We start from the raw sequence: 24,982 nt of genomic DNA on the forward strand, positions 1-24,982 counted from the left end.
ACAGGAGGAGGCCCACTCAGCCCCTCTCTCACCCCTGTTACACAGGAACAGGAGGAGGCCCATTCAGCCCCCTCTCGAGCCTGTTACACAGGAACAGGAGGAGGCCCATTCAGCCCCTCTCGAGCCTGTTACACAGGAACAGGAGGAGGCCCATTCAGCCCCTCTCGAGCCTGTTACACAGGAACAGGAGGAGGCCCATTCAGTCCCTCTCGAGCCTGTTACACAGGAACAGGAGGAGGCCCATTCAGCCCCCTCTCGAGCCTGATACACAGGAACAGGAGGAGGCCCATTCAGCCCCTCTCTCACCCCTGTTACACAGGAACAGGGCGAGGCCCATTCAGCCCCTCTCTCACCCCTGTTACACAGGAACAGGAGGAGGCCCATTCAGCCCCTCTCTCACCCCTGTTACACAGGGACAGGAGGAGGCCCATTCAGCCCCTCTCTCACCCCTGTTACACAGGAACAGGAGGAGGCCCATTCAGTCCCTCTCGAGCCTGTTACACAGGAACAGGAGGAGGCCCATTCAGCCCCTCTCTCACTCCTGTTACACAGGAACAGGAGGAGGCCCATTCAGCCCCCTCTCGAGCCTGTTACACAGGAACAGGAGGAGGCCCATTCAGCCCCTCTCAAGTCTGTTGCACAGGGACAGGAGGAGGCCCATTCAGCCCCTCTCTCACCCCTGTTACACAGGAACAGGAGGAGGCCCATTCAGTCCCTCTCGAGCCTGTTACACAGGAACAGGAGGAGGCCCATTCAGCCCCTCTCTCACCCCTGTTACACAGGAACAGGAGGATGCCCATTCAGCCCCTCTCTCACCCCTGTTACACAGGAACAGGAGGAGGCCCATTCAGCCCCCTCTCGAGCCTGTTACACAGGAACAGGAGGAGGCCCATTCAGCCCCTTCTCGAGCCTGTTACACAGGAACAGGAGGAGGCCCATTCAGCCCCTTCTCGAGCCTGTTACACAGGAACAGGAGGAGGCCCATTCAGCCCCTTCTCGAGCCTGTTACACAGGAACAGGAGGAGGCCCATTCAGCCCCTTCTCGAGCCTGTTACACAGGAACAGGAGGAGGCCCATTCAGCCCCTTCTCGAGCCTGTTACACAGGAACAGGAGGAGGCCCGTTCAGCCTCTCGAGCCTGTTACACAGGAACAGGAGGAGGCCCATTCAGCCCCTCTCGAGCCTGTTACACTAGAACAGGAGGAGGCCCATTCAGCCCCTCTCGAGCCTGTTACACAGGAACAGGAGGTGGCCCATTCAGCCCCTCGAGCCATTTTCCACCATTCAATTAGATCATGACTGATCTGTATCTTAACTCCATCTCCCCCCCCTTGGTTCTGTAACCCTTAATCCCCTCACCCAGTAAAAATCCATCAATCTCAGGTGTGAAATTTCCAATTGACCCCCGGCCTCGACAGCTTTTTTGGGGGAGAGAGTTCCAGATTCCCACTCCCCTTTGTGTGAAGAAGTGCTTCCTGACGTCACCCCCTGAACGGCCTGGCTCTGATTTTAAGGTTCTGCCCCCTTGTTCTGGACTCCCCCTCCCCCCACCAGAGGAAATAGTTTCTCTCTATCGACCCGATCGAATCCTTTAATCATCTTAAACCCCCCTCGATTCGATCACCCCCCTTAATCTTCTACACTCGCGGGGAGACAAAGCCCAGTCTGTGCAACCCGTCCTCGTAATTTAACCCTTTCAGCCCCAGTATGAATTTGTGGGGTCTTTCTGTGCACGGATCTGCTCCCAGGGTTGGCCACATGACCCTTCCACAAACAGGCGCATTTTCCATTGTTGCCTCATGTTATTTCATTCCGCCCTCTCGCCCGTCCCCCCCGATTCCCATCGCTCCACCATTGGCGGCCGTGCCTTCAGCTGCCTGGGGGCCCTGAGCTCCGGAATTCCCTCCCTAAGCCTCTCCGCCTCTCTCTCTCCCTCTCCTCCTTTAACACGCTCCTTAAAAAAAAACCGACCTCTCTGACTGAGCTTTCGGTCGCCGGTCCCTAATATCTCCGGATGTGGCTCGGGGTCAGATTCTCTCTGATTTTAGCTCCTGTGAAGCACCTTGTGATGTTGTACTGCAGTAACGGCGCTATGAAAATGCAGCGTGCTGTCAGTGAAGGTTGCTAAGTATATACAGTGAGCAGACGTACAAGGTGTAAACTGCTCCAACAGTCAGGCAGTTTAATCGTGCTGTGTGATATGACTGGATGTAAATAACTGGAGAATGACTGTGCACTTTTGAACCAGTTCCCAGTGGGGGAGTTTTCGAGTCTCTGAGCTCATCATTTCACTGATGTTTTTCTCAATCCTCAAGATGCTTCGTGATCTTGGAGCTTGGTTCACAGTCAGACCCAGACCGCACAGCCAGACTCTTAATGTCGGAGGAGTAGCCCATTCAGTACCAGTCAACCCTTGGCCTGTATCCCTTAAAAACCTTTAATATCCCACCCAGTCTAATCCCACTCTCCCCCTCACTCCCCACACCCTTTAATATCCCACCCAGTCTAATCCCACTCTCCCCCTCACTCCCCACACCCTTTAATATCCCACCCAGTCTAATCCCACTCTCCCCCCTCACTCCCCACACCCTTTAATAACCCACCCAGTCTAATCCCACTCTCCCCCTCACTCCCCTCACCCTTTAATATCCCACCCAGTCTAATCCCACTCTCCCCCTCACTCCCCGCACTCTTTAATAACCCACCCAGTCTAATCCCACTCTCCCCCTCACTCCCCGCACTCTTTAATATCCCACCCAGTCTAATCCCACTCTCCTCCTCACTCCCCACACCCTTTAATATCCCACCCAGTCTAATCCCACTCTCCCCCTCACTCCCCGCACTCTTTAATAACCCACCCAGTCTAATCCCACTCTCCCCCTCACTCCCCGCACTCTTTAATATCCCACCCAGTCTAATCCCACTCTCCTCCTCACTCCCCACACCCTTTAATATCCCACCCAGTCTAATCCCACTCTCCCCCTCACTCCCCGCACTCTTTAATAACCCACCCAGTCTAATCCCACTCTCCCCCTCACTCCCCACACCCTTTAATATCCCACCCAGTCTAATTCCACTCTCCCCCTCACTCCCCGCACTCTTTAATATCCCACCCAGTCTAATCCCACTCTCCTCCTCACTCCCCACACCCTTTAATATCCCACCCAGTCTAATCCCACTCTCCTCCTCACTCCCCACACCCTTTAATATCCCACCCAGTCTAATCCCACTCTCCCCCTCACTCCCTATATAGTGCAGTGTGGGGGGAGTGCAACACTGTGGTAGGGAATATGGGATTGATGGAGCATTAGAATAAATGGGTGGTTGTTGGTCGGCACAGACTCGGTGGGCCGAAGGGCCTGTTTCAGTGCTGTATCTCTCTATGACTCTATGACTGTCCCTTCAATCACTCTGTATGTAGCCCATTTTTTTGTCTTTTTTTGTAGTGCAGAGGGAGCTTTACTCTGTATCTAACCCTCGTGCTGTACCTGTCCTGGGGAGTGTTTGATGGGGACAGTGTAGAGGGAGCTTTACTCTGTATCTAACCCCCCGTACTGTACCTGTCCTGGGAGTGTTTGATGGGGACAGTGTAGAGGGAGCTTTACTCTGTATCTAACCCCCCGTACTGTACCTGTCCTGGGAGTGTTTGATGGGGACAGTGTAGAGGGAGCTTTACTCTGTATCTAACCCCCCGTGCTGTCCCTGTCCTGGGAGTGTTTGGTGGGGACAGTGTAGAGGGAGCTTTACTCTGTATCTAACCCCCCGTGCTGTACCTGTCCTGGGGAGTGTTTGATGGGGACAGTGTAGAGGGAGCTTTACTCTGTATCTAACCCCCCGTACTGTACCTGTCCTGGGAGTGTTTGATGGGGGACAGTGTAGAGGGAGCTTTACTCTGTATCTAACCCCCGTACTGTACCTGTCCTGGGAGTGTTTGATGGGGGACAGTGTAGAGGGAGCTTTACTCTGTATCTAACCCCCGTACTGTACCTGTCCTGGGAGTGTTTGATGGGGGACAGTGTAGAGGGAGCTTTACTCTGTATCTAACCTTCCCCAGCTGAGTTCTATACTGACACTGGGTGTGTGTGATATAAGATATGGCAATCCCCTGCAGGAAACACCCTCACGTTGATTATATAAATTTCCAAATAGTTTTGTTTATGTGTGCAGAAATCACGTAGACACCCAACTCTCGAGCAGCCTCTAATCACTAAACACCAGGTACAGGCGGTAATTATTTCAGTCTGTTACTGCCTCTGCTCGTCAGTGGAAAGACTCAATCCCCTTCTAACCACCAGGGTTTAGGTCAGACTGCAGAATCTGTCAGCTGTCAGCAGAATGAGGATATCTTCACAACATTTCCAAATCACCAGAAGCAAAGACATCAGTTAACAAAGCTAAAAAAAATCAAGACTGAGACCCATTTCTCAAGGCATAGAATTGATAAGCAAAGAAATTATGTTGAACTTTGGTTGGAGCACTGTGCACAGTCCCGGTCTCCATCTACCTCGGTTGGACCACACCCGGAGCACTGTGCACAGTCCCGGTCTCCATCTACCTCGGTTGGACCACACCCGGAGCACTGTGCACAGTCCCGGTCTCCATCTACCTCGGTTGGACCACACCCGGAGCACTGTGCACAGTTCCTGTCTCTATATCCCTTGGTTAGACCACACTTGGAGCACTGTGTGCAGTTCCGGTCTCCATATCCCTTGGTTAGACCACACATGGAGCACTGTGCGCAGTTCCTGTCTCCATATCCCTTGGTTAGACCACACTCGGAGCACTGTGCGCAGTTCCGGTCTCCATATACCTCGGTTAGACCACACTTGGAGCACTGTGCGCAGTTCCGGTCTCCATATACCTCGTTTGGACGACACTCGGAGCACTGTGCACAGTTCCGGTCTCCATATACCTCGTTTGGACCACACACGGAGCACTGTGCACAGTTCCGGTCTCCATCTACCTCGGTTGGACCACACTCGGAGCACTGTGCACAGTCCCGGTCTCCATCTACCTCAGTTGGACCACACTCGGAGCACTGTGCACAATCCCGGTCTTGTAAAAGATGGATATAGGGACACTGGAGAAGATGCAAAAGAGATTCAAAAGGACGATCCCAGAACTGAGAGGTTATAACTATCAGGAAAGACTGAACAATCTGGGGGTCTTTTCTCTTGGACAGAGAAGGCTGAGGGGTGACCTGATTGAGGTTTTTAAAATGATGAAGGGGGTTTCGATCGGGTAGACGTAGAGAAGATGTTTCCACTTGTGGGGGGGAGAGACCAGAACTCGGGGCCATCAATATAAGACAGTCACTAATAAATCCGATGGGGAATTCCGGAGAAACCTCTTTCCCCAGAGAGTAGTGAGAATGTGGAACTCGCTCCCACAGGGAGTGGTCGAGGTGAACAGTATCGATGTATTTAAGGGGGAAGCTGGATAAACACATGAGGGAGAAAGGAATAGAAGGATATGGTGATAGGGTGAGATGGAGAGAGGGGGGGGTGGGGAGGAGGCTCGTGTGGGGCAGAAACACCAGCACGGAGCAGATGGGCCGAACGGCCTGTTTCTGTGCTGGAAATAGGCTGCGCGCAAACATGGCTGCAGCACTGATCCCCGTTGATCGCAAATGTCCACACAGCTGATGTTTTCGAAAAGTACACACAAACACGCTAACTCCTGTTATAATCCTCTTTATTAACCTTTCTTCGAAAAGGACAAAGTGCCGACACTTTCAAATTACAGAAAACATTTAAGGCAATGGGAATAGTTCAAAGTCACCCCTTGAATTGAACATTTATGACAAGTAATCGGAAAGCAGCTGCGCCTGCAATACACACAAACATCGACAGAAATCTCTCTTCCCCTTCCATGCAGAAAATAGCACCCCCGCCCTCTCTTTCCACACCAGTGCATTTATAATGGGCAATTCTATGTAAACAGTCACACTGCAGTTACACCCTCCCACCACTGGAGGTGCTGCATCGCCACAGCCGGCACACAGGTGCCATTACAGGACGGCCAGTTTTACGGGTGACATCGCGGGTCCTGGCTCGATGGGCGATGCCCCCTTCTACCCCCACCACTGCTTGCTCTCACACACGTCATTTGCTATTCTGTAACTGTCCTCCACTCACCGTATTCTGCTGGAGAAATAATCCTTCCTTTGCCAGGAGATTTTGCTGCAGTTTCAGTCAGGAGTTTTGTTTGCCATGGTACTTAGAGACTGTTTAAATATAGACTCTGTAGACTGTTTGCTGCAGTGTGCCATTTAAATAGACTCTGTGGACTGTTTGCTATAAACCCCAACCCCGCCCAATCCTCGACAGACTGCACTGAAGAGTTTAGACACGCAGTTCCCATTATAAATGCCGACTCAAACCAGTTTCTAGTATTGGAAGAAAAAGATAAGGACCGAGTGTACGATTTTGCAAAGTGGACCCAAATCACATGCCCTGGTGCAATTATCCCTCACCTCCTGAGCACGACAGGCAGTCACCTCTCCCTGGACGAACGCGAGAGAGAGAGAGAGAGAGAGAGAGAGCGTGTTTTAAAGTTCTCTTCTGCTCCCAAGCCGTTACCACGCAGACCACACGTCTCTCAGCCTGTGCAGCCTTGCGTAACTGCCAGACTTGCGCCATAAAACACGAGGAGGTTCCCGCGCCCCCCCCCCCCCCACCCCCACCCCCACCCCCCCTTCTCAGACGCTGCTCCCTCACGGTTTAGCATTATCTCCTGGTACCCTCTGCCCCACCTGCCCTTTAAAATCACGAGGCCGGGAGTCAATTGGAAATTACAAAACGGAGATTGAACAAAAAAAAAAAGGACCAGGGGTAGATAGAGAGAGCGCGCGAGAGAGAATCGTCAACAAATTCTTCAAAAACAGACACCGCGGAGGGTGCTGGGATTTCTGCACTGGGAGAGGATGGACGAGCCACACACAGGATTTACAACCAATAATATCACACAGTCAGGTGGAATTAAAAATATCAGGTGCACTATTAAGGACAAACATCACCTGGGTTCTAGATAGCAGTAGCAGAATTGTTAACGATAGCATAAAGACAGACACACACACACAGTGACAGAATGTGGAACGATGTTGAAGATATTAAATGGCATAAACTTGCGAGTCCCGTTCGATCCACACGTGGGACCGAGAGACAGACCCTAGGTGATTACAATTAACATCAGGTGAGGAGAGGAGGGGACAAGAGGCAAATCATAAATAGATACACGACACACGGGGGATTAAAGGGAAGGGGGATGGTTGGCCCCCTTTCTGCTGGCGTCGGTTGACGTCATTCCGGAGATGTTTAGCATTCAGTTGCTTCGCCTGCGGAGAAAAAAAGAGAGAGAGAAGGAGTTCAGAGTTCATCCCAAATCGAGAAAAATCCCGTAACCACCAATTCGGCAAGCACTGGGGGGGGGGGCGGGGGTGGGGAAGAGGTCGGAGTTTCACCCCGGGGCCCCCCCAAGCCGATATTCATCCCTCAACCATCCGAACAAACACGGCGTGGCGGCTGGCTGTGGGATCTTGCTGTGCGCTGGCATTACTGCATTTCTTCAGCGCCTTTCACCACCTCCCCCCACCCCCCCCCCCCCCCCACTCCGCCCCAGGACGTCCCAAAGACCCTCACGGCCAATGAAACACTTCATTCAAAAGTGCAGTCACTGTTGGAATGCGGGAAACGCGGCAGTCAATTTGCGCACAGCAAGATCCCACAAACAGCAATGTGATAATGACCCGGATCATCTGTTTTTTTTTATTGATGTTGGTTGAGGGATAAATATTGTCCCCAGGACACCGGGGAGAACTCCCCCCCCACCCCCACCCCCCACCCAGCTCTTCTTCCAAATAGTGGCCGTGGGATCTTTTACACCCAACTGAGAGGGCAGACGGGGGCCTCGGTTTAATGTCTCATCTAAAAGACGGCACCTCCGACAGTGTAGCACTCCCTCAGTACTGACCCTCCGACAGTGCGGCACTCCCTCAGTACTGACCCTCCGACAGAAGATTGGAATCTCTGCCACAAAAAGGAGTTGATGCTGGAGGGAGTGGGGGGATGGGGAGGGAGGTCAGTGAATCATTTTCAATCTGAGAGCGGTGGATTTTTGCCAGACAAGGGGACTGAGGGATAAGGAGACAAGGCGGGTGGAGGAAGTTCGGATACATATCAGACAGGATCACATTGAATGACGGGACAGGCTCGAGAGGGGCTGAATGGGCCTCCTCCTGTTCCTGAGTCACGGCGCTGAGGGGTCTCCGAAGGTATCGTGTCCAGGACTGGAGACTCAGCCCAGCCAACCTCAGCTTTAAGCAGCTCTCTGCCTGGGCCCATTAACCCTTCAGATCACACACCGCCAAGAGACAGACACAGCAGAGGACCGAGAGGAAATCCATTTTGGTAGATGACCCAACTCCTCTCAACAAGCCTGGCAACTTTCCCCCCGCTTACCTGGTTGAAGGAGATGCTGGGCTGTGGCAGTGCCACTGTTAGACCGGGTCCTGCAAAAAATAATCAGACAGAGACGCAGAGAGAGAATTAGTAACTCCAAATTGAGAGTATCATTCCAAACAGCCTCCCATCACCTCCCTACGCCCAACAGATCCCAGTCAAACTACTTTGCCCTCTTTAGAAAGTTTTGGAAAGGAGTTTAACAGGAGTTCCTCATCCTGAAGTGGAGGAAGGTGTGGCCGCCAGTGTTAATTCATTCATGGGATGTGGGCGTCACTGGCCAGGCCAGCATTTATCGCCCATCCCTAATTGCCCCTTGAGATGGTGGTGGTGAGCTGCCTTCTTGAACCGCTGCAGTCCATGTGGGGGTAGGTACACCCACAGTGCTGTTAGGAAGGGAGTTCCAGGATTTTGACCCAGCGACAGTGAAGGAACGGCGATATAGTTCCAAGTCAGGATGGTGTGTGACTTGGAGGGGAACTTGCAGGTGGTGGTGTTCCCATGCATCTGCTGCCCTTGTCCTTCGAGTTGGTAGAGGTCGCGGGCTTGGAAGGTGCTGTCTAAGGAGCCTTGGTGCATTGCTGCAGTGCATCTTGTAGATGGTACACACTGCTGACACTGTGCGTCGGTGGTGGAGGGAGTGAATGTTTGTAGATGGGGTGCCAATCAAGCGGGCTGCTTTGTCCTGGATGGTGTCGAGCTTCTTGAGTGTTGTTGGAGCTGCACCCATCCAGGCAAGTGGAGAGTATTCCATCACACTCCTGACTTGTGCCTTGTAGATGGTGGACAGTCTTTGGGGAGTCAGGAGGTGAGTTACTCACCGCAGGATTCCTAGCCTCTGACCTGTTCTTGTAGCCACGATATTTATATGGCTACTCCAGTTCAGTTTCGGGTCAATGGTAACCCCCAGGATGTTGATAATGGGGGATTCAGTGATGGTAATGCACATTTAGAACATTTAACAAACACAGACACATACCTCTTGTTCTGATTGAATTTGCATCTGCATTTCCCAGCTAGGAGAGAAAGAAAAAGCAGTTATCAGATCATAAAAGACATTATACGGGAAAGGGACAATGTTCACAGTCCAGATTTGTTTGCACAGTTCCACACAGCACTTCCCCTCCCTCTACCAGTACCTGAGATCGCCCTTCAAAACTGTTCAGATACAGAGTAAAGCTCCCTCTACACTGTCCCCATCAAACACTCCCGGGTATCAGTTATTCTATATATAAACCCCCCGAACCCCTCGATTAGATTCCAGTCTGTAACTCACTCCCGGGTATCTGTTATTCTATATATAAACCCCCCGAACCCCTCGATTAGATTCCAGTCTGTAACTCACTCCCGGGTATCTGTTAATCTATATATAAACCACCCGAACCCCTCGATTAGATTCCAGTCTGTAACTCACTCCCGGGTATCTGTTATTCTATATATAAACCACCCGAACTCCTCGATTAGATTCCAGTCTGTAACTCACTCCCGGGTATCTGTTATTCTATATATAAACCCCCCGAACCCCTCGATTAGATTCCAGTCTGTAACTCACTCCCGGGTATCTGTTATTCTATATATAAACCCCCCCGAACTCCTCGATTAGATTCCAGTCTGTAACTCACTCCCGGGTATCTGTTATTCTACATATAAACCCCCCCGAAACCCCTCGATTAGATTCCAGTCTGTAACTCACTCCCGGGTTTCTGTTATTCTATATATAAACCCCCCCGAAACCCCTCGATTAGATTCCAGTCTGTAACTCACTCCCGGGTATCTGTTATTCTATATATAAACCCCCCGAACCCCTCGATTAGATTCCAGTCTGTAACTCACTCCCGGGTATCTGTTATTCTATATATAAACCCCCCCGAAACCCCTCGATTAGATTCCAGTCTGTAACTCACTCCCGGGTTTCTGTTATTCTATATATAAACCCCCCCGAAACCCCTCGATTAGATTCCAGTCTGTAACTCACTCCTGGGTATCTGTTATTCTATATATAAACCACCCGAACCCCTCGATTAGATTCCAGTCTGTAACTCACTCCCGGGTATCTGTTATTCTATATATAAACCCCCGAACCCCTCGATTAGATTCCAGTCTGTAACTCTCTCCTGGGTATCTGTTATTCTATATATAAACCCCCCGAACCCCTCGATTAGATTCCAGTCTGTAACTCACTCCTGGGTATCTACATATACAAGGTGATTAAAGGAATTATGTGCCGAGGCAGTAACACCTGAGATTACTCAATAGAATATTAATTTCACAACAAACCGTGGCTCAAGGCCAGTGTTGGCCATAAGGGGGTCCTGTTACAACACAAGGTTGTATTGTAGGCACTGGGTGAGATTTTCACAGATCGCACAGTGGAAACAGGGGGCGGAGTTGAGATCTTTCGGCTCAAGGCACCTCTGAATGTACAGAGAGAGAGAGACTCAGAGGCGCTGGGGGAAAGGAGGGCTGGGCAGAGCGAGATTGTCTAAGAGATAAAACAGGAGAGCTTTTATCAACTGGAAAAATGACTGGAGAGATTAGGAAATTGAAGATGCGTGTGCGTATTACCTGGCTCTTGTCAGCACACAATGAGTGATAAAGAAACTAGTTAGCAGGTGGCAATTTAATAGGTAACCAAGATTGCGACATCAGGAACTGACTGATTTCCAAGTCACACACAGGAACAGGGGGAGGCCCATTCAGCCCCCTCTCGAGTCTGTTACACAGGAACAGGAGGAGGCCCATTCAGCCCCCTCTCGAGCCTGTTACACAGGAACAGGGGGAGGCCCATTCAGCCCCTCTCGAGTCTGTTACACAGGAACAGGAGGAGGCCCATTCAGCCCCCTCTCGAGCCTGTTACACAGGAACAGGAGGAGGCCCGTTCAGCCCCTCTCGAGCCTGTTACACAGGAACAGGAGGAGGCCCATTCAGCCCCTCTCGAGCCTGTTACACAGGAACAGGGGGAGGCCCATTCAGCCCCTCTCGAGTCTGTTACACAGGAACAGGAGGAGGCCCATTCAGCCCCCTCTCGAGCCTGTTACACAGGAACAGGGGGAGGCCCATTCAGCCCCTCTCGAGCCTGTTACACAGGAACAGGGGGAGGCCCATTCAGCCCCTCTCGAGCCTGTTACACAGGAACAGGGGGAGGCCCATTCAGCCCCTCTCGAGTCTGTTACACAGGAACAGGAGGAGGCCCATTCAGCCCCTCTCGAGCCTGTTACACAGGAACAGGAGGAGGCCCATTCAGCCCCTCTCGAGCCTGTTACACAGGAACAGGGGGAGGCCCATTCAGCCCCTCTCGAGTCTGTTACACAGGAACAGGAGGAGGCCCATTCAGCCCCCTCTCGAGCCTGTTACACAGGAACAGGGGGAGGCCCATTCAGCCCCTCTCGAGTCTGTTACACAGGAACAGGAGGAGGCCCATTCAGCCCCCTCTCGAGCCTGTTACACAGGAACAGGAGGAGGCCCGTTCAGCCCCTCTCGAGCCTGTTACACAGGAACAGGAGGAGGCCCATTCAGTCCCTCTCGAGCCTGTTACACAGGAACAGGAGGAGGCCCATTCAGCCCCCTCTCGAGCCTGTTACACAGGAACAGGAGGAGGCCCATTCAGCCCCCTCTCGAGCCTGTTACACAGGAACAGGAGGAGGTCCATTCAGCCCCTCTCGAGCCTGTTACACAGGAACAGGAGGAGGCCCATTCAGCCCCCTCTCGAGCCTGTTACACAGGAACAGGATGAGGCCCATTCAGCCCCCTCTCGAGCCTGTTACACAGGAACAGGAGGAGGCCCATTCAGCCCCCTCTCGAGCCTGTTACACAGGAACAGGAGGAGGCCCACTCAGCCCCCTCTCGAGCCTGTTACACAGGAACAGGAGGAGGCCCATTCAGCCCCTCTCGAGCCTGTTACACAGGAACAGGAGGAGGCCCATTCAGCCCCTCTCGAGTCTGTTACACAGGAACAGGAGGAGGCCCATTCAGCCCCCTCTCGAGTCTGTTACACAGGAACAGGAGGAGGCCCATTCAGCCCCCTCTCGAGCCTGTTACACAGGAACAGGAGGAGGCCCATTCAGCCCCTCTCGAGCCTGTTACACAGGAACAAGAGGAGGCCCATTCAGCCCCTCTCGAGCCTGTTACACAGGAACAGGAGGAGGCCCATTCAGCCCCCTCTCGAGCCTGTTACACAGGAACAGGAGGAGGCCCATTCAGCCCCCTCTCGAGCCTGTTACACAGGAACAGGAGGAGGCCCATTCAGCCCCTCTCGAGCCTGTTACACAGGAACAAGAGAAGGCCCATTCAGCCCCTCTCGAGCCTGTTACACAGGAACAGGAGGAGGGCCATTCAGCCCCCTCTCGAGCCTGTTACACAGGAACAGGAGGAGGCCCATTCAGCCCCCTCTCGAGCCTGTTACACAGGAACAGGATGAGGCCCATTCAGCCCCCTCTCGAGCCTGTTACACAGGAACAGGAGGAGGCCCATTCAGCCCCCTCTCGAGCCTGTTACACAGGAACAGGAGGAGGCCCACTCAGCCCCCTCTCGAGCCTGTTACACAGGAACAGGAGGAGGCCCATTCAGCCCCCTCTCGAGCCTGTTACACAGGAACAGGAGGAGGCCCATTCAGCCCCTCTCGAGCCTGTTACACAGGAACAGGAGGAGGCCCATTCAGCCCCCTCTCGAGCCTGTTACACAGGAACAGGAGGAGGCCCATTCAGCCCCCTCTCGAGCCTGTTACACAGGAACAGGGGGAGGCCCATTCAGCCCCCTCTCGAGCCTGTTACACAGGAACAGGGGGAGGCCCATTCAGCCCCCTCTCGAGCCTGTTACACAGGAACAGGAGGAGGCCCATTCAGCCCCTCTCGAGCCTGTTCCATCATTCAATGAGATCATGACTGATCTGTATCTTAACTCCATCTCCCCGCCTTGGTTCTGTAACCCTTAATCCCCTCACCCAGTAAAAATCCGTCACTCAGGTTTGAAATTTCCAGTTGACCCCCGGCCTGGACAGCTTTCCGGGGGGAGAGAGTTCCAGATTCCCACTCCCCTTTGTGTGAAGAAGTGCTTCCTGACATCACCCCCTGAACGGCCTGGCTCTGATTTTAAGGTTCTGCCCCCTTGTTCTGGACTCCCCCTCCCCCCACCAGAGGAATTAATTAAATTATCAAACTGCAATTTGAAAATAAAAAGCCTCTTCACCTTCAGTCCATGGCAAATTAAAGGGTACAATTCTAGAGAGGGTGCAGGAGCAGAGAGATCTGGGGGTGTATTTGCACAAATCATTGACGGTGACAGGACAGGTTGAGAGAGCGGTTAATAAAACACGCGGGACCCCGGGCTTTTAAATAGAGGCATTGTGTACAAAAGCAAGGAAGTTCTGAACCTTTTATAAAACACTGGTTCGGCCTCAACTAGAGTATTGTGTCCAATTCTGGGCACCACACGTTAGGAAGGATGTGAAGGCTTTCGAGAGGGTGCAGAAAAGATTCACCAGAACGGTTCCAGGGAGGAGGGACTTCAGTTACGTGGATAGATTGGAGAAGCTGGGGACCGTTCTCCTTGGAGAGGAGAAGGTCGAGAGGAGATTTGATCGAGGTGTTCGAAACCACCAGGGCTCCGGACGGAGTCGATCGGGAGAAACTGTTCCCGTTGGCGGAAGGATGGAGAGTCAGAGGACACCGATTTGAAGTGATTGGTGAAAGAAGCAATGGCGGCTTGAGGGGCGCGGGTGGGGGGAGGGGGGTGTGGGGCGGTGGGGGAAACATTTATGGTCAGCGAGTGTTTGGGATGTGGAATGCGCTGCCTGAGAGAGTGTGGTGGAGGCACATTCGATGGTGGATTTCAAAAGGCAATTGGATAATGATGTGAAGAGTAAAGTTGTGCGGGGGCTACAGGGGAAAAGGCAGTGGGACCAGCTGAGTTGCTCTGACGGAGGGCCAGCACAGACGGGACGGGCCGAGCGGCCTCCTCCTCTGCTGTCAACGCGACACTCACCCAGGAGAATTATCACTCCGATCACGCACAGCACTGCAGCTACAATCAATCCGACAACACGCAGTCTGTAATAATCTGTGCAAAAAAAAAAAAAGGAGATTAGAGAGAGCAGTTGGTGCACAGGAGACAACCGTAACGACTGAAGCATCTGGACGCCAGGGTCAGTGAGCAAGACGGTCACGTACTCGACAACAGGGAGGGGACCAAACTGGCTGAATAGAAAAATCAATTAGTCTCTGGACCGTTCATCTTCGTTCCGAAGGCACCCGGCTGTTTGTGGGATCTTTCTGTGCGCAAACTGGCTGCCGAATTTCCGACATTACAACAGTGACCGCGCTTCCTCAACCAAAAAAAAAATAAAAATCCTTCAATGTCTGCGAGGCGCTTTGGGATGTCTTGAGATGGGGAAAGGCGCTAGAAAAACGCAAGTTCTTCACCCGCTCCCCCCCCCCCCCCCCACCTCCGCCTGGGGGTTATCCGGATGTAACCGCCCTATATCATTTTAGAAAGTGCTATCAGCCGGCTCAAAGGGAAATTTAAACACAAAGTGTTGAGCGACAGACACACGAATACGTTAAGTGTTCACCCAGAACCGGCAACAGTGACACTGTGCGTTTATATAGCGCCGTGGAAAGTGAAACATCCCAGGGCGCTTCACAGAACATCTGGCAGACGGAATTTGACCCCGAGCCACGTCAGGAGATATCAGGGACCGGCGACCAAAAGCTCGGTCGGAGAGGTCGGTTTTTTTAAGGAGCGTCTTAAAGGAGGAGAGAGAGAGAGAGAGAGAGAGAGAGAGAGGCGGAGAGGTTTAGGGAGGGAATTCCGGAGCTTAGGGCCCCCAGGCAGCTGAAGGCACGGCCGCCAATGGTGGAGCGATGGGAATCGGGGGATGGGAGAGAGGACGGAATTGATGATGATGAGTGGATCGGAGCTGTCCTCTTCGTCATATCTCCCTACCACATCCCCACCTGTCCCTATATTTTCCCTACCACCTACCTATACTAGTGACAATTTATAATGGCCAATTTACCTATCAACCTGCAAGTCTTTTGGCTGTGGGAGGAAACCGGAGCACCCGGAGAAAACCCACGCAGACACAGGGAGAACTTGCAAACTCCACACAGGCAGTACCCGGAACTGAACCCGGGTCGCTGGAGCTGTGAGGCTGCGGTGCTAACCACTGCGCCACTGTGTCTGGATTTACGCTCCAGTTTTAGTATGCCGCAGGCTCTATATAAATGCACGTTTGTGCGATGGAGCTCATTCGGGACTGCCCCGGACTGCCGTCACATCGATGTCCGTCCCGTTCCAGAGTCCGGCTTCAGGCGACGTTGAAGCAGCTGGACGTAGGGAGAAAACAAAAAAAAATGAGCGGAGATGGGAACAGGTCAGAAAAACTCACCGTAAGTGAAACGATCGTCATGGTCTGTGTCCGCTGGAAATAAAAAACAAAACAAATAAAAAATAGAAGTCAGCAGAGAATTTGACAAATATGTCGCCAGTCTGCGTAGAAACTCCTGCCGTCAACGCCCAATGGAAGGCTACACCCCAGTGAGGGTCAGCACCCATGACAATCCCAGTCACTTTCAACTGATCCCCGGTTGAATTTAAACTTTGATCGTAAATTCTGGGAAAGGAGCCAGCACAGACACGAGTGGCCGAATGGTCTCCCCCTGTGCGCGGCCCCTTTCCCGGGGCTCTGTACTGCCGGAAACCCGGGTGAAAATAAAACCAAAAAAAAAAAAAATCAGCCCGCGCGCTTGTTTTAATTTTCTTCCAAACCCCTTCGTTCGTCAATTATAAAAATTATAAACCACAATTGACTGCAGACGCCGTAGAGGGAGATACACGTGAGGTCTTCCCTCGGTACTCAATTCGCGACGCCCTCAGAATAGATTCCAGAGCACAGCTGCACGCAACAAAATAAAAAAAACACAACAGGAGGTGATGCACTCACCAGCCTTCACGACCCAAAATCCCTGAGTCACTGGAAAACAGAAAGTGGAGACAGAAAACCATTAGTAAAAGCAGCAAACCGCACGAGCGATCGAACTCCTACTGCGCTCACACAGACACACACACAGACACACACACACACAGACACACACACAGACACACACACACGCAGACACACACGCAGACACACACGCAGACACACACGCAGACACACACGCAGACACACACGCAGACACACACACAGACACACACAACTCTCCGCCAAAAACCCCCATGTCAGAAAAAAGGGTCAATATTTGTGATGCATTGAGGGTCAGGCGCTTTGCTCTGAACGCGGGTCCTACCCGCTGTCCAAACCCGCAGCTCGGGTCTGCCTTTGAACCCGCCCGCACCGTACCCCGACGTGTCTCACTCGCATGTTAAGCAACATACAGATTCTCACTAAAATCACACTGCGTTGCAAAGCTGTCAAATCACTGAGCGGTGCGTGTGAGATTCGACACCCTCCTTTCCCCCCCCGCCCCCCGCCACCCCACCCCACCCCAGGGTCGGTACCCAACGTCTGGTTTGCTCTGATCGAGAAGGCACTGGGCTGCAGCCAGACTGCTTTTTCAAACAACAAAAAAAAATAAAGCAAGACTTGCCTGAAGGCTAAAAACTCCTCAGTCGAAAGCTGATCGGCTGTCAGATACTTACCGTCACTCAGTCGCTGACGACAGAGTGTTCAAGGTCAGACGCGCAGCACAAATAATTGGAATGGGTTTTTTTTTCTACCCCCTGCTCGTAGCTCCCCTCCACCCACCCCCCCCCCCCACCCCCCACCCCCACGCCTCGGATCGGAGGCATCCGTCTTGGATCAGGACCCTCTCGCCCCGCAGTCAGGAGGTCAAAAGGGGAGAAAAAAGAAATACTATCTCCCTCATCAGAGATTTCAGCCCCATAATCCGGGGCAGACGCTGTCGGAGGGTCAGTGCTGAGGGAGCGCCGCGCCGTCGGAGGGTCAGTGCTGAGGGAGCGCCGCGCCGTCGGAGGGTCAGTGCTGAGGGAGTGCTGCGCTGTCAGAGGGTCAGTACTGAGGGAGTACTGCACTGTCAGAGGGTCAGTACTGAGGGAGTGCCGCACTGTCAGAGGATCAGTACTGAGGGAGTGCTGCACTGTCGGAGAGTCAGTACTGAGGGAGCGCTGCGCCGTCGGAGGGTCAGTACTGAGGGAGCGCTGCACTGTCAGAGGATCAGTACTGAGGGAGTGCTGCACTGTCGGAGGGTCAGTACTGAGGGAGTGCTGCACTGTCGGAGGGTCAGTACTGAGGGAGTGCTGCGCTGTCGGAGGGTCAGTGCTGAGGGAGCGCTGCACTGTCAGAGGGTCAGTACTGAGGGAGCGCCGCGCCGTCGGAGGGTCAGTGCTGAGGGAGTGCTGCACTGTCGGAGGGTCAGTGCTGAGGGAGTGCTGCACTGTCGGAGGGTCAGTACTGAGGGAGCGCTGCACTGTCGGAGGGTCAGTGCTGAGGGAGTGCTGCACTGTCGGAGGTGCCGTCTTTCAGATGAGACATTAAACCGAGGCCCCCGTCTGCCCTCTCAGGTGGGTGTAAAAGATCCCACGGCCACTATTTGGAAGAAGAGCAGGGGTGGGGGGGAGGGAGTTCTCCCCGGTGTCCTGTGGACAATATTTATCCCTCAACCAACATCACTTAAAAAAAAAACAGATGATCCGGGTCATTATCACATTGCTGTTTGTGGGATCTTGCTGTGCACAAATCGGCTACCATGTCTCTCACATTACAAACAGAGACCGCGCTTCGAAACAAAATGTGTTACACCGGCCGTGAGGCGCTTTGGGCACGTCCTGAGGGTGGGGAAAGGCGCTAGAGAAATGCAATCTTGTCAGAGGCAACAGACTGGTTAAAGAAGGTAATTGAGGGGGGTGGGGGGGGTGGGTGGGTAAAGAATTAGGACAGCTGAATGGAGAGAGAATTCTGACAGCACGCTGAAGGGGTTAATGAATGTAGCAGTGACTGTGTCACAGCAGTGTTTACGCTGTGCGAGTCTCGCACTGAGCAGACATTTAATTGAAAGGTTTTTAAATTGAAACTCAAAAACCAGACATTAAATCTGCAAACCCGCACCCCCTCCCACTTTCCCATCCGGAAAGAGTCAGACTCTGTTTTGAGGATAGACAGTCACTCTGTGACAATTTTGATGATGCAAAAAGAAAAAAAAAATTGGCAACCGATAAATAGCGAGCAGGATAATAAGACTCCGGGAGGACTTCCACAGAATAGTGGCATGGGCCAACGTGCGGCAAATACAGTTTAAGGCAGATGAGTGTGAACCGATGTGCTTTGGGTGAAAACATCGCGGGGGGGGGGTGGGGGGCGGTGTGTAATCCAAATGGCGCTGTCTTGAAAAGATGGGACCGGCGGGGGTGGTGGGGGGGGGCGGGTGCGGAGGGAGATTTACCGGAGCGGTCTCAGGGATGAGGGACTTCAGTTAACGTGGAGAGACTGGGAGAAGCTGGGATTGTTCTCCTCAGAGCAGAGAAGGTTAAGGGGGAGATTTAATCGAGGCGTTCAAAATCATGAGGGGGTTTTGATGGAGTTAAATGAGGAGAAACTGTTCCCAGTGGCGGGAGGGTCGGTAACCAGAGGGACACAGATTGAGGATAAATCGGTAAAAGAACCGGAGGGGGGTGGGGAAAAGAGGATTGCCTTGTGACCTTGAGTTTGAAGATCCTCGCCCTCATTCTGCACGTAAGGAAATATAGATTTTTAATCTTTACCTCACAGGAAGGGAGGGACAAACCAATCACTGAGCTGCTCCATTAGGATTCGATAGCATTGAGTCCACAGGCACAGAAACAGGCCATTTGGCCCATCTGCTCCCGTGCTGGTGTTTCTGCTCCACTCGAGCCTCCTCCCACCCCCCACCCCTCTCCATCTCACCCTATCACCATATCCTTCTATTCCTTTCTCCCTCATGTGTTTATCCAACTTCCCCCTTAAATACATCGATACTATTCACCTCAACCACTCCCTGTGGGAGCGAGTTCCACATTCTCACCACTCTCTGTGTCGAAAAGAGAGACTTGCATTTCTATAGCGCCTTTCACCTTCTCGGGACATCCCAAAGAGCTTCACAGCCAATGAAGGGCTGTTTCTGAAGTGCGGTCGCCGTTGTAATGTAGGAAACGCGGCAGCCAATTTGCGCACAGCAAGATCCCACAAACAGCAATGTGATAATGACCCAGATAATCCATTTTTTTTTTTAGTGATGTTGGTTGAGGGATAAATATTGTCCCCAGGACACCGGGGAGAACTCCCCCCCACTGCTCTTCTTCCAAATAGTGGCCGTGGGATCTTTTACACCCACCTGAGGGGGCAGACGGGGGCCTCGGTTTAATGTCTCATCTGAAAGACGGCACCTCCGACAGTGCAGCACTCCCTCAGGACTGACCCTCCGACAGTGCGACACTCCCTCAGTACTGACCCTCCGACAGTGCGGCACTCCCTCAGTACTGACCCTCCGACAGTGCTGCACTCCCTCAGTACTGACCCTCCGACAGTGCGGCACTCCCTCAGTACTGACCCTCCGACAGTGCGGCACTCCCTCAGTACTGACCCTCCGACAGTGCGGCACTCCCTCAGTACTGACCCTCCGACAGTGCGGCACTCCCTCAGTACTGACCCTCCGACAGTGCGGCACTCCCTCAGTACTGACCCTCCGACAGTGCGGCACTCCCTCAGTACTGACCCTCCGACAGTGCGGCACTCCCTCAGTACTGACCCTCCGAGAGGAACTGAAACACAATATCCTTACTTTTATTTTCAATTGCTCTTGTAATAAAGGATAGCATTCCATTAGCCGTCTTTATTACTTGCTGTACCTGCCTACTAACTTTTTGTGACTTATGCACGAGAACATCTAGATCCCTCTGCACCTCAGAGTTCTGTAGTCCTCTGTTTAAGTAATACTCTGCTTTTTTATTCTTCCTGCCAAAGTGAACAACTTCACATTTTCACACATTATACACCATCTGCCAGATTTTTGCCCACTCACTCAACCTGTCTATATCAGTCTGCAACCTCCTTATGTCCTCTTCACAACATACTTTCCTACTTATCTTGGTGTCATCTGCAAATTTAGCTACCATGCCATCGCTCCCCTCATCTAAGTCATTGATATAAATTGTAAAAAGTTGAGGGTCCAGCACAGACCCCTGTGGGACTCCACTCGTCACATCCTACCAATCAGAAAAGGATCCACTTATACATACTCTATTCTCTCCCTGCCAGCCAATCTTCTATCCATTCTAATATGTTATCCACTATACCATGAGCTCCTACTTTGCACAATAACCTTTTATGTGGCACCTTGTCAAATGCCTTCTGGAAATCCAAGTACAGTATATCTACGGGCTCCCCTTTATCCACAGCGCATGTTACTCCTTCAAAGAACTCCAATAAATTGGTTAAACACGATTTCCCTTTCACAAAACCATGCTGACTGTTCCTGATTACCTTGAGTTTTTCTAAGTGCCCAGCTATAGCCTCCTTCATGATCGATTCTAACACCTTCCCCATGACAGACATTAAAGTAACTGTCCTTCAGTTACCTGTTTTCTGCCTCCCCTACTTCTTGAATAGAGGGGTTATATTTGCTACTTTCCAGTCTGATGGAACCATTCCAGAATCTAGCGAATTTTGAAAAATTAACACCAATACATCTGCTACTTCATTCCCCACCTCTTTTAAGACCCTCGGATGAATTCCATCAGGACCCGGGGACTTGTCAGCCCACAGCTCCATTACTTTGCTCAGTACCGTGTCCCTGGTGATTGCAATTTCACCAAATTCCTCTCTTCCTTCCACCTCCTGATTTACAGCTAGTACTGGAATGTTTCTTGTATCCTCTCTCGTGAAGACAGAAGCAAATTTTTGTTCATTTCATCTGCCATTTCCTTATTATCTGCTTTAACTCCGGATAGTGAAATAGTCGCCCTCAGGAAGGAGAAAGGGATCGAACTTTCTACCCCTGCCCCTAGTGGAAATTCCAGAGGTGTAAAACTGCAACGGACCCCGGGCTGCATAACGAGTCACGAGTTAGGAGAGTGGAGGGGAGGGGAGGGGAGGGCTCCACACGGGACAACAACAACTAGCTAACCTGGACTGAAGCCATGTTACAAAGATTTATTACGGTTTTTTTAAAATATATAAAGCCATAAAATGTCAGGTGAGTCGTTCAGAGCCGTGCCCAGTCATCAAAACAGCCATCAGAGTCACCAAATGAGGCAGTAAAACGCTCCAAGGTTAAACGTTCGGAGAAAGGTGAACCTTTAGGACTCTTGAGAGCAGAGAACACACAACAGCTACTTGCATCTATCTGGCACCTTTCATCGCGGAAAGCGCCCCAGGGTGCTCCACAGGAGCGTTTAATCAAACAAAAATCCGACCCCGAGATATTAGGGACCGGCGACCAAAGGCTCGGTCAGGGAGGTCGGTTTTTTAAGGAGCGTCTTAAAGGAGGAGAGAGAGAGAGAGGTGGAGAGGTTTAGGGAGGGAATTCCAGAGCTTTGGGCCCCCAGGCAGCTGAAGGCATGACCGCCAATGGTGGAGCGATGGGAATCGGGGGATGGGAGAGAGACCGGAATTGGAGGGAGCGCAGAGATCTCGGAGGGTTGTAGGGGCTGGAGGAGGTTACAGAGATAGGGAGGGTTGCATGGGCTGGAGGAGGTTACAGAGTTAGGGAGGGTTTGTAAGGGCTGGAGGAGGGTTACAGAGATAGGGAGGGTTGTAGGGGCTGGAGGAGGTTACAGAGATAGGGAGGGTCATAGGGGCTGGAGGAGGTTACAGAGATAGGAAGGGTCGTAGGGGCTGGAGGAGGTTACAGAGATAGGGAGGGTCGTAGGGGCTGGAGGAGGTTACAGAGATAGGGAGGGTTGTAGGGGCTGGAGTCAGTACTGAGGGAGAGCCACACTGTTGGAGGGTCAGTACTGAGAGATTGCTGCACTGTCGGAGGGCCAGTACTGAAGGAGTGCCGCACTGTCGGAGGTGCCGTCTTTCAGATGAGACATTAAACCGAGGCCCCCGTCTGCCCTCTCAGGTGGGTGTAAAAGATCCCACGGCCACTATTTGGAAGAAGAGCGGTTGGGGGGGGGGGTGGCGGGGGAGTTCTCCCCGGTGTCCTGAGGACAATATTTATCCCTCAACCAACACCACTTAAAAAAATGAGCTGGGTCATTATCACATTGCTGTTTGTGGGATCTTGCTGTGCGCAAATCGGCCGCTGCGTTTCCTACATTACAACAGTGAGGACAATTCCCATGGAGAGCATCAGGTAGAAAAGAGAGGGGAGGTCCCCATTCTGGGCTGGGCTGCCTGCGATCATGACAGGAGACACGTCCAGCAGACGCAATTTCAGGGAAAAAAAAAACCCCATTAAAAATCCTCTGACTCGCAGCAGACAGAATGTTCCACTGGGAGGGAGCTAGAGTGAAGCTGTCTCTCTCTCTCTCTTTAAAAAAAAAAGCACTCAGCAGTTAAAACAACAATTGAACCCAGCTCCACTTACCGTGCACAGGAAGATCTCAAGAGCCAGCGTCTCAGAGAACAGAGCTAGGTTGCGTGTTATAAAACCAACCAAAAAAAAAAAGAGCCTAACAAAAGCTTTCATGTAAATAAGACAATATCGTGATTCTAATCTCCATTCTCTCTCTCTCTCTTTGCAGAAAAAAACAACAAAGTGTTCTATCAGCCTGCATCCAACACCATCAAATCCCCAACAATTTCACAACGGAAAAATAAGAGAGAGGAAGGAAGGAGAGAGAAGAAAAAAAAAATGACAATTCTTACCAGCAGCAAGGAACATCAGCCCAGTTGCTGTCTCAAACATCTCGACCTGATAATAAAATTTTTTAAAGTTTAGTTTTTTGGGGAAAACTTGAAAAACTTTGAACCAAACTTTTTTTTTCCCCCACCCAAAAATAAGTGAAACTGACATCAGGAGATTGGGGAAAATCAAAGTCAGTTTCAACCCATTCAACAGCCTGACACACACACACACACACAAAAGTTCAAGCAGATATAGAAAGTTTATAAAACTTTATCCTCCTCTTTCCCAGAAAACTAGTTCCTCCCTATTTTTTTTTTAAAAGAGAGGAGTTTAATCCAATTTAAAAATTGAGAGGAGGGTTGGGTTAGAGGATTCTAAATTAATGAGATTAGAGTGTTTGAAACAAGTCCTTTAAACACTCCCCATTAAGGAATGCAGATTTTACTCCAAACACTTCAGTCAAATAATTGGCAGGCAACAGAGATTGGGGAAAGGGTCCACACTTTGTCTGACTGCTTCTTGAAATCCTGCAAACACAAAAATAAAAACATCTATCTGCATCAGGGAAAAAAAAGACTGGATCCGTACAATTCACCTCAAAGCTCCACAGCCCGAGACTTCCTAACTCCCCGGAATAATGTCACTGAACCAAACAAGTCGACAGAGTCACACACAAAAAAAATGGATGCCTTCCACAAATTCAAAAGGGAGGCCCCGACTGCTGTATTCACTGAGGGTTGAGGACAAGCTTTCAAATAAGGAAACCCACTTTAAAACGAACAAAAATCACCCAGAAAATTTTACAGTGATGCTTCCAGTCGAAATTACTTACAATTCGATCACTTCTGCAAGCCACAAAGGTGAAAACTAGGCAAGGTTAAACTCACAACACATATGAGTAGAGAATGCAACAGTCAGACTGCTGAAATATTCACTCCACACCCACTCCACAAGGGGCGGAGGCAACAGCTTGGATTCCTTAACCCTTCCCAGGCAAGGAGTTTGGAAATTGATTTTGCTGGTAACTGTTTCTGCAAGGGATCTGGGAATGGAGAGAGGTTACAACTGTCAGGAAAGGCTGACCAGTCTGGGGGCTCTTTTCTCGGGAAAAGAGAAGGCTGAGGGGTGACCTGATTGAGGTCTTGAAAATGATGAAGGGGGTTTCGATCGGGTAGACGTAGAGAAGATGTTTCCACTTGTGGAGGAGAGACCAGAACTCGGGGCCATCAATATAAGACTCTCCGACAGTGCAGCACTCCCTCAGTACTAACCCTCCGACAGTGCAGCACTCCCTCAGTACCAACCCTCCGACAGTACAGCACTCCCTCAGTACTGATCCTCTGACAGTGCAGCACTCCCTCAGTACTGATCCTCTGACAGTGCAGCGCACCCTCAGTACTGACCCTCCGACAGTGCGGCACTCCCTCAGTACTAACCCTCCGACAGTACAGCACTCCCTCAGTACTGATCCTCTGACAGTGCAGCGCACCCTCAGTACTGACCCTCCGAAAGTGCGGCACTCCCTGAGTACTGACCCTCCGACAGTACAGCACTCCCTCAGTACTGATCCTCCGACAGCAGAGCACTCCCTCTGTACTGACCCTCCGACAGTGCAGCACTCCCTCAGTACTGACCCTCCGACAGTACGGCACTCCCTCAGTACTAAGCCTCCAACAGTACAGCACTCCCTCAGTACTGATCCTCTGACAGCGGAGCACTCCCTCAGTACTGACCCTCGACAGTGCAGCACTTGCTCAGTACT

General features: G+C 51.6%; 1 protein-coding gene across 1 annotated transcript; it reads right to left on the reverse strand.

Moving 5' to 3' along the window:
• Window positions 1–5,676: 5,676 nt before the first annotated feature.
• Window positions 5,677–24,160, reverse strand: fxyd3 (FXYD domain containing ion transport regulator 3). Its single transcript, XM_068018604.1, has 8 exons — window positions 24,053–24,160; window positions 23,241–23,286; window positions 16,398–16,427; window positions 15,843–15,875; window positions 14,438–14,512; window positions 9,438–9,474; window positions 8,459–8,508; window positions 5,677–7,335 (listed from the first exon to the last, which is right to left on the reverse strand). Exons 2-8 carry the CDS (start codon window positions 23,278–23,280, stop codon window positions 7,316–7,318), a joined length of 285 nt encoding a protein of 94 aa, XP_067874705.1. The 5' UTR covers window positions 23,281–23,286; window positions 24,053–24,160; the 3' UTR covers window positions 5,677–7,315.
• Between the last annotated feature and the right edge of the window lie 822 nt (window positions 24,161–24,982).

The sequence above is a fragment of the Heterodontus francisci genome, chromosome 39 (assembly GCF_036365525.1).
Source record: "Heterodontus francisci isolate sHetFra1 chromosome 39, sHetFra1.hap1, whole genome shotgun sequence".
Lineage (NCBI taxonomy): Eukaryota > Metazoa > Chordata > Chondrichthyes > Heterodontiformes > Heterodontidae > Heterodontus > Heterodontus francisci.